At 47.6% G+C, this 10,132-nt stretch overlaps 1 protein-coding gene and 1 pseudogene across 1 annotated transcript; both read left to right on the plus strand.

Annotated features, from left to right (window-relative positions):
• Positions 1–355: 355 nt before the first annotated feature.
• GJB2 (gap junction protein, beta 2, 26kDa) lies at positions 356–5,026 on the plus strand. Its single transcript, XM_011976527.1, has 2 exons — positions 356–530; positions 2,889–5,026. The coding sequence occupies exon 2, from the start codon at positions 2,911–2,913 to the stop codon at positions 3,589–3,591; it is 681 nt and encodes a 226-aa protein (XP_011831917.1). The 5' UTR covers positions 356–530; positions 2,889–2,910; the 3' UTR covers positions 3,592–5,026.
• Positions 5,027–7,891: 2,865 nt separating this feature from the next.
• The window catches only part of LOC105537063, a 6,564-nt pseudogene continuing 4,323 nt past the window's right edge, over positions 7,892–10,132 (plus strand).

The raw sequence follows: 10,132 nt of genomic DNA on the forward strand, positions 1-10,132 counted from the left end.
CGCGAGGTCTGTGGCGCCGCCGATGTCCCTTTGGGGAAACGCTAGCGCAGCCGCGTGGCTACTTGACCCACTGACACCAAACGTTTTAAACTGGCCGAAAGCTTAGCTCCGAAGTCACGCTCCGTTTCGCGGGGGAAGCAGGAAGCCTCCGCGCCAGGAACTGACCTTTACCTCCGGGAGCGGCTCCTAAAGAAAAAGCGCCCGGGCAGAGGTCTGGGCGGAGTCTGCCTGGAACTAACGCGGAGCCCGCCGACCCCGGCCGAACCGGGGCCGAGATTTCGGGGGCTTCCCTTTTTCCTAAACACTTCACGAGGGTTTGTTTCCGGGCTGTGCGCCCCGGCTAGAAAGAAAATTCTTAGGACCCTTGTTTGCAAAGAGGAGGGGTGCGGCTGAGACCCGCGTCTTCAGGACGGTTGCATCCGTGCCTCGATCCTGCCCCACTGGAGGAGAAAGGCAGCCTGAACAGCGCTCACCTAACAGCTGCTGACAGCTGGGTTCTGTGTCCATGCACCTGGGACTTGAGAAGGGTGGCAGGGCCGTGTCCCCATGTGACCTCAGGTCCCTTTCGAAACTGCTGTGCAAAGCCTGTCACAATTTCAGACACTGGTGAGAAGGGTGGAGGAACCCTCTGGGGGCAGCCAGGCAAGGTCGACCACCCATCACCTAAGGGTGGAGAAATTAAGGGGTGAAGAGTCCCTTTTGTCTTTTCTGGAACTTGGTGATACACCCAGTGTCTTCCCTAAGGAACTGAACCAACTCCTCCTCTGGCCTCTGGCAGCTCTCCAGGCGGTGCGCGGTGGCGGTGGCCCGGTAGGAAGCTGCATGTAACCGCCCAGGGTCGGGAGGCCAGGAGGGCAGCTCCTCCTCTGACTTGAATATTGAAAACAACTTTGTCCTACTTCTGAGCCCTTTTAACCCATGACCCCCTAGCCCATTAGTAAATTAATTAGTAAATTAAAATTTACTCCCCTTCCTGAAAAAGGATCTTTAAAACAGGTAGCTTCAGCTCAAGCTGTATAAAAGAACAACATAGGGTTTCTTAGAACTGTATTTTTCTCAGCCGATGGTAACTGGACAGGTCTGTCGAAGGGTATATGACCTGGGTTTGGCAGGTAGAAGAGGGCAAAGGATGAACCCCTCCTCCTGCAGCCCCATATTCTTGGCCAGGTGTAAACCAGGCGACAGTTTACTTTGGGGAGTATCCTGTTTTCCACTCAGTGAGGGCCAATGAAGAATGTCTAATTCCGTAAGATGCTTTTGTTAAAACCGGAATGTTGCTGCCCTCAGTGGTTCTGCTGTCGGGACAGTACTGGCCTGAGCCACAGGTGCTTTAGCAGGACAACCAGCTCACCTAAGGGCTTCCCAGTCTGGATTTCAATGGGTCAGTGCTGAGTCTGGGCTAAAATATTGTTTTTTCCAATGATGTTTGTCTTTCCCAAGCTTAGTGGGGCTGTGTTTCACCGGCCTGTGTCAACCTGATGTAACTTTCTTGGCCACCTCTCTCCTGTCGCCTCTGACCAAGGTGACACTACGTGGTTTCGGCCTGACCTTGGCAGTGACTCTGGGTCATGAAAGACATTCACGACGACCCTGCTTCCGGAGTCCATCAGAAAACAGGACGCAACTTGCCTAAAATGAGGCGAGGAGGATGCTTTTAAGTAAAAGGAGGAGGAGGGTTCACTACCAGCTCTGAAGGGTGGAAAAGAGATGATTCATCTGGATTGTGGAGAGGGTGGAATCTTGTTTAGGAGAGGGTTAGTTGTGGCAGGCAGGGTGTAACTATGAATCAGTGAAGATAGTTCACATCCTGGGATGAAAAGAAGGCCACGGGCTCACGGCAGGTTATCCACGGGCCTCTCCACATCCACTTGCAGTAAGGAGTGTGGGACTCCCCCAAGCTTCAGCGCTGAGCTGCAGTGCAGTGACGTCGCTTAGTCGGCCAGTAACCGGGGGAGTTGAATTTTCTGTCCTTTTTAAATAATGTGTCTTTTAAGAAACACTTTGAAATTAAAACCACAGCCCACAATTATAATGCACTGTTGCAGCACTTGTCAAAACAGATACGCTAACTGAGCGGTCAGTGCCAGCCTGACAGTGAGGCCACCAAGCCATCCACAAAACCTACACGAAAGTCTACGCTCACAGTGGCTTTCCTCCATGAAGAGGGCATTCATAACTTCTTCCTTTCATGTAGAAGGAAGCAAGGTGCTTTGTAAAATTTTAACTCGGGGTGCTTCAAATGTAAACTTAACCACTGGTAACCACAGTTTCACTGCTACATGCCAAGTCTGTGGAAATGAATTCAAGACGTTAAGGAAGGTGGCTCCGCAGAGAGACTAGATAGGGGAGCTGTAAGTTACATCTGATCCTCACGGTTCTCCTGTGCTTGGCCTCTCAGCCTTTCAGCAAGGTTGGCCCAAGCTAGTATCAGCCCCAGTGGTGCAGCCAAAACTTGGGACTGCAAATCGGTGCAGCTGCTGAGTGCTGAGTAACTTGTGCGGAGTCAGGAGGACCCGAGGAAGCTCTGCAGAGGATGCAGGGGTCCGGTCAGAACCCAAGAGTGCCTTTCAGCTAACGAGTACTTTGTGACACTCCCTGACACAGCAAATTTTTATGATGTGTTTAAAGACTGGGTGAATTACTCAGGTGAACAAGCTACCGTTTATCAGAGAACGCCTAAAAACATGTTCGAGAGGGTTTGGGAACTATCCATTTAACCCTGTGACAAACTAAGTTGGTTCGGTCTTCACCTGTTTTGGTGAGGTTGCATAAGAGTTGGTGTTTGCTCAGGAAGTGATTTAAGCTTGCTTGCTTACCCAGACCCAGAGAAGTCTCCCTGTTCCATCCTAACTAGTGATTCCCGTGTTGTGTGCATTCATCTTTTCCAGAGCAAACCGCCCAGAGTAGAAGATGGATTGGGGCGCGCTGCAGACGATCCTGGGGGGTGTGAACAAATACTCCACCAGCATTGGAAAGATATGGCTCACCGTCCTCTTCATTTTTCGCATTATGATCCTCGTTGTGGCTGCAAAGGAGGTGTGGGGAGATGAGCAGGCCGACTTTGTCTGCAACACCCTGCAGCCCGGCTGCAAGAATGTGTGCTACGATCACTACTTCCCCATCTCCCACATCCGGCTGTGGGCCCTGCAGCTGATCTTTGTGTCCACGCCGGCGCTCCTGGTGGCCATGCACGTGGCCTACCGGAGACATGAGAAGAAGAGGAAGTTCATCAAGGGGGAGATAAAGAATGAATTTAAGGACATCGAGGAGATCAAAACCCAGAAGGTCCGCATCGAAGGCTCCCTGTGGTGGACCTACACAAGCAGCATCTTCTTCAGGGTCGTCTTCGAAGCCGCCTTCATGTACGTCTTCTATGTCATGTACGACGGCTTCTCCATGCAGCGGCTGGTGAAGTGCAACGCCTGGCCTTGTCCCAACACTGTCGACTGCTTTGTGTCGCGGCCCACAGAGAAGACTGTCTTCACGGTGTTCATGATTGCGGTGTCTGGAATTTGCATCCTGCTGAATGTCACTGAATTGTGTTATTTGCTAATTAGATATTGTTCTGGGAAGTCAAAAAAGCCAGTTTAATGCATTTCCCAGTTGTTAGATTAAAAAATAGACAGCGTGAGAGGGATGAGGCAACCTGTGCTCAGCTGTCAATGCCCAGTCGCCAGCATTTCCCAACACAAAGATACTGATCTTAAACGCAACCATTTGAAACCCGTGTAGGCCTCACGTGAAACTCCAGATGCCACAATGGAGCTCGGCTCTCCCAAAGCCTCAAAACAAAGGCCTAATTCTATGCCTGTCTTAATTTTCACTTAAGTTAGTTCCACTGAGAGCCCGGGCCGCTAGGGGTTATTGGTGTAAGGTACTTTCATATTTTAAACAGAGGATATCGGCATTTGTTTTTCTTTCTCTGAGGACGAGAGAGAAAGTCCAGGTTCCACAGGGGACACAGAGAAGGTTTGGGTGTCCTCATGGGGTTCCTTTGGCCAATTTCCCCCACATTAAAGGTGAACGTTGGTTCTTTTATTTGCTTTGGAAGTTTTAATCTCTAACAGTGGACAACGTTACCAGTGCCTTAAACTCTGTTACACTTTTTGTAAGTGAAAACTTTATAGTATGATAGATTATTTTGATGTAAAGATGTTCTGGATACCATTATATGCTCCCCCTGTTTCAGAGACTAGATTGTGATATGTAAATGGTATGTCATTAGCTACTATGATTTAATTTGAAATATGGCCTTTTGGTTATGAATACTTCACAGCACAGCTGAGACGCTGTCTGTTGTATTCATTGTGGTCATAGCACCTAACAACATTGCAGCCTCAATCGAGTGAGACAGACTAGAAGTTCCTAGTGATGGCTTATGATAGCAAATGGCCTCATGTCAAATATTTAGATATAATTTTGTGTAAGAAACACAGACTGGATGTACCACCAACTACTACCTGTAATGACAGACCTGTCCAACACATCTCCCTTTTCCGTGACTGTGGTGAATGGCAGCCAGCATCAGAAGGAACGCTGATTTAAAGAGGTCGCTTGAGAATTTTATTGACACAGTACCATTTAATGGGGAGGACAAAATGGGGCAGGGGAGGGAGGAGTTTCTGTTGTTAAAAAACAGATTTGGAAAGACTGGACTCTAAATTCTGTTGATTAAAGATGAGCTTTGTCTACTTGAAAAGTTTGTTTGCTTACCCCTTTGGCCTCCAAATTTTTAAGTGAAAATATGACTAATAACGTGAAAAGAATAGAAGCTAAGGTTTAGATAAATATTGAGCAGATCTATAGGAAGATTGAACCTGAATATTGCCATTATGCTTGACATGGTTTCCAAAAAATGGTACTCCACATACTTCAGTGAGGGTAAGTATTTTCCTGTTGTCAAGAATAGCATTGTAAAAGCATTTTGTCATAATAAAGAATAGCTTTAATGATACGCTTGTAACTCAAATACTTTTGTAATGTATCAAATACATTTAAAACATTAAAATATAATCTCTATAATAATTTAAAATCTAATACAGTTTTAATAGAACAGCAAATTTTAATTTCATCTATCACTATTTTTATGTAAGTACATTAATGTTTTATATTTTTCATAACACGAATGGGTAAGTTGCCAAGGTGTCTGCCCCCACTCTGCCTCAGTTAAGGAAAAGCTTCTGTCGCCAGGAAGATTGGTGGGGAAGGAAGGGAGGCAGATGATTTCTACCCAACCCTATGCCCACCTCTACCGGGTTTTTGAGGCATATCAGTCTACGGACAATGTGGCATGTGGACTGGAAACATACCTTGGGGAATGCTGAGTTGGGTGGATGTGACCCGTTTAGCTCCTGGATGAATCGCAGAAGTGGACCTTCAGAATGCCACTCATAGCACAACCTCGGCTCACTGCAACTTCTGCCTCCCAGGCTCAAGTGACCCTCCCACCCTAGCGTCCCAAGTAGCTGGGACCACAGGAGTGTGCCACCGCACTCCACTAATTTTTTCATTTTTTGTAGAAACAAGGTCTCACTATATTGCCCAGTCTTGTCTCGAACTCCTGGACTCAGGGGATCCCCCTGTCTCAGCCTCCCAAAGTGCAAGGATTACAGACGTGGGCCCCCGCACCTGGCCTGAAACTGCTTTTTATTCAGTGCCCACTTCCATGGGAAATAAGCCTGCCAGGTTAGCCTGCCCCATGGGAGTGACTGCCTGCTGCCCCCACAGGCTTGCCCGGCCCTCATGAGCCTCTCCCAGAGACGCCACCAATAGTTCTGTTCTTTCATGGTACAAGCTTTCCATCCAAGGATTTCAAAGCATTTCCCGCACCAATAATTAGAAGTATTTTCATAGAGGACCATACACTTTTAAAATGGGTTTCAAAGAACAAAAACCAATCAACTATCGCCCAGGTAACAGAAAATGGGAAATGGATTCTACCTGACTTCCAAAACGCTCTGCACATAGACTGTGAAAATAGGACGTTTTAAGCAGGCTGCAGAGGCTCACACCTATAATCCCAACACTTTGGGAGGCTGAGACAAGAAGATCACTTGGGCCCAGGAGTTCAAAACCGGCCTGGACAATATAGGGAGACATTGTTTCCACAAAAAGTAAAAATGTTAGCCAGGCAGGCACGGTGACATGTGCCTGGAGTCTCAGCTACTTAGGAGGCTGAGGCGGGAAGACTGTTTGAACCTAGCAGGTCCATGCTGCAGTGAGCTGTGACTGTGCCACTGCACTCCAGCTTGGCGACGGCAAGATCCTGTCTCAAGCAACAACAACATCAAAAAACACAGAACTTTTACAATAAGTACATTCACTCCTACGAGCTCTGTAGATTATTACTCTCAAGCTATTAAAAGACCAAGCCAAAGTAATTACGGGCTGCTCTCGACCACTTGTAGGAAGGGACAGAGAGGTCTGGTCACATTCCTGGAAATTAGAGCTTCAGCTCTGAAAATGATCATCCTGACTGTATCTCAAAGCATCAGTCTGCACTTTGTACCGAGCAGGAAAAAGCCTTGTGGAGGCCGCCTCCCACCCAGCCGAGCCCTCGGCGTGGACAAGCTCTGCTTTTTATGAGCGGCGGGTACAGCCCCGCTGCTCCCTCTGCCTGCGTGAGATTCACGAACAAACCGGGAAACGTGGTGTCAAACAACCTTCCACAAGGGGCACCCATCAAAAGACAGTCACAGCTGGGTGAGCAAGTCAGGCCCACTTGGGAGGCCCCAAGGAGTATGCTGCAGGGGTGGGGCCTGAGCCACCCCCTCGGGTTGGTCTCTGACAACTAGAGAACATCTGAGAGGTGGATAAAAGCTCATTCACTTACCCTGACCTCAGTGTCCTCATCTTAAAATGGGTTTCCTGAATCTTTCCCAAGCTTCGTGGCAATGAAATAAGATAACGTATGCAAACGTTCTCCACATAGTAAAGCACTAACTAACATGTGACTGTCACCTGTTTTCCACTAGACAGATCCCAAGCTGGAAGGGTGATGGAAGGTATTTCAGATACAAGTGACTCAAGCAAAGTTTGATAAACGGGGGGCTGGAAAAAATGCACATTGACACAAAGCCTGGAGTGACTGCAGCACGGGCAGACGAGGCTAGCCACATAAGCCAGGAGAGGAATGGCTGGGGGCAAATATAGCAGCCAAAAAGGATAAGGTGGTGACAGCTATGCGACTCTGCCGTTAAAGAAAGGTCAACAGAGTAACGAAGAAGACCATTGACTCATCCGGTCAGGGTCTCTGCACTTTCCATACATCTCACCAAACGCTTTTCCCATGTTACCTCATTTGCACCTCACAGCAGCGCTCGCAAGTCCTAGGCTGTCAGAGTATTTTTCCCGCTGAGGGCAGCAGGAAGGCGCTGCTCAGAGAGGTAGCAGATCACGCTCAGAGGCCAACAGCGGCTGGGCCCACCACACAGAGGATGTGGACTGCACTTCTACAGTTCTCTAGTGCATTTGATCCCTGAAGCCAGTAAGAAGCACAGCAGGAACACCCCAACTGTCCCAGTGTTCACAGGATCCAGGGGCAATGCTGGTGAGATGCTGTTCCATTTCTGCACATGGCTCACAATTCGTTTTCCCAGGCAATATTCACTGAGTGCCATGAACTGTTAGGGGCTGGGGCCATAGCTGTGAACAAAACAAAACCGCAGGCTTCATACTGAAGGAGGCCGACTCTCAACAGATCCCTGTAGGTGGTACCTGTTGCAGGTAATTTAAATGGAGGAAAATAAGACATCGTGAGGGAAATGGGAAATTGTAATGTAACCAACATGGGGTGGTCAGGGAGGGCCTCTGCTAAGAGATCCGGAGGACACAGGGCAGCAAACCACACGGGTCTCTTTGGGAAGCATCCTAGTGCAAGGGAAAGGCCAGGATGCCAGACAGTCAGGGTGAGAAAGGGGGAGATGGGGCCAAGGAGGGCGTGGCTGGGACAGACACGCAGGCCACTGTGAGGATTCGTGGTTTGAAGATGGAATTCCGGCATCTGCGCTCCAGCATTTGTTCTGCCCTCTGGTGGACCCGAAGTCAGTCTATTTTCCACTTGAGAAAGCTTCGAATCGCTGAGAACAACAGGTCCCAGTTCCGACTTTATCCTCCTGCTCCACAGCCCCACATTCCTTCACACATTCAACATTAAGCAACTACTGCATACCGCCCTACTCGATACAGACTGCCTTCAACTTCCCTAAGAAAACACATGCTCTGACAGTCAAGCAGCAGTGACTGTGCTGGGAGCCTCCATCAGGCAGGAACAATATTCCAGTTCACAGTGTCCTCCCAGAAGGCAGATGGCCCCCTGTCCTCAGTGCAGCCCCCGACATGGCTGAGCCGTGGGACCCCTGTTCTGGACACCACGTTATTGCTCAAGTGACTTAGCTTTTTAACAGCCCTATCACTTTTGCTCATTTCAAAATGAAAAGGCAACCAATGTGATTTTTGTAATTATAGAGTATACAAATACATTTTCACTTACATAATACAGGAGTATACGAAATCAGAAGTGAAAGTGTCATTTCACTGCCATGCTTGGAAGTTTCAGCGTTGACATCTGAATTATGTCCTTCCAGTCTTTTCCCCTGTGAAACTGAATATACTAATACTTACATACACAGACACACAACACATACATGACCATGTTGGTTTGCATTTCTTACATCATTTGTTCTATGATAGTTTCCCATTTAGTAATACGTCTTAGAAATCCTTCCAGGTCTTGCCGGGTGTGGTGACTCACGCCTGTAATCCCAGCACTTTGGGAGGCCGAGGCGGGTGGATCACTTGAGGTCAGGGGTTCGAGACCAGCCTGGCCAACATGGGGAAATCCTGTCTCCACTAAAAAAAAACAAAAGTTAGCTGGGCATGGTGGCGCATGCCTGTGGTCCCAGCTACTTGGGAGACTGAGGCAGGAGAATCTCTTGAATCCAGGAGGTGGAGGTTGCAGCGAGCCAAGACCGCACCACTGCACTCCAGCCTGAGCAACAGAGGGAGACTCCATTTCCAAAAAAACAAAACAAACAAAAAACCCCACAAACAAAAACAAAAAGGAAATCCTTTCATGTCAGCATGTACAGATATTTGTTCTTTTAACAATGTGCAACGTCCCATCGAACGTTACTGAACCATCTCCTTGTTAAGAGATAGTAGCATTGTCTCCCATTTTTCACAAAGTCTACCCTTCCTGCTCCTATTTTTCTAACCTAAGTTCAGGGCTTTGCATTTTCCCTGTTACATTTCATCTTGCTGGTTTGGGCTCATCCTTCTGGTGCATCCAGATCTTTTTGAAGCCTGTCTTCAGTTTATTAGCAAGTCATTCCAACTTTATGTCATCTGTCAGTTTAATGAGCGTGCTTTCTCTATGGTCATTTACGCCAGTAAAAATGTTGAATAAGGAATGCCACCAACAATTTCCTGCTAGCTTAACATCAGTTCATTTACCAATGTGATTCAAGTTTGGAGTTTTAAGCATAGATGTACTTAGCCACATCTCATTCACAAGTTTCCATTTCATAGTAGAGATATTTATGGAAGGCTGTCAAATATTTCTGCAAAACTATCTAAGTGTATCCACCATTTGATTAGCCATTTCAAAAACACATTTATGGAGATCTTCATTTGGGCAGAGCATTATTCCAGGCCTCTGAAGAACCAAAGATGATTTTGAAAGAAGGTCACAGTGCAGACAGCAGGTGTGTATATCAGGTGGTTACTTTACAAAACAGGATGTGGCAAGCTGGACCTGACAGACACATCAAAGCGTCTGAACAGAGTTCAGGGCATGAAATGGTTTCTTTTGGGGGTCTTCAGGAACAATTTCATGAAAGCTAAATCATGAAAGATAGCAGGCTTTTGCCAGGAAAAAAAAAACAAACAAAACGAGACTAGTGATTAGTTTGGCGTTTTCGGTTTCTTTGAGAAGCGAAATAACTTACCAAGGACTCTTTTTGCCACTTGATGTTCTAATGGGTTGATGGGTCTCTCAGAAGCCCTTTCTGCAAACTAGAACCTGCAGGGATGTGCAAAGCCTCTCTCTGCTGCCATCTGCTGTCTTACAAGAGGTCACTGCGAGAGGCTGAATCCGCCAATGCCTTGGGGGTTCCCACTGCAGGGCAGGGGC

Source organism: Mandrillus leucophaeus, unplaced genomic scaffold (genome assembly GCF_000951045.1).
Source record: "Mandrillus leucophaeus isolate KB7577 unplaced genomic scaffold, Mleu.le_1.0 Scaffold168, whole genome shotgun sequence".
In the NCBI taxonomy this organism is placed as follows: Eukaryota; Metazoa; Chordata; class Mammalia; order Primates; family Cercopithecidae; genus Mandrillus; species Mandrillus leucophaeus.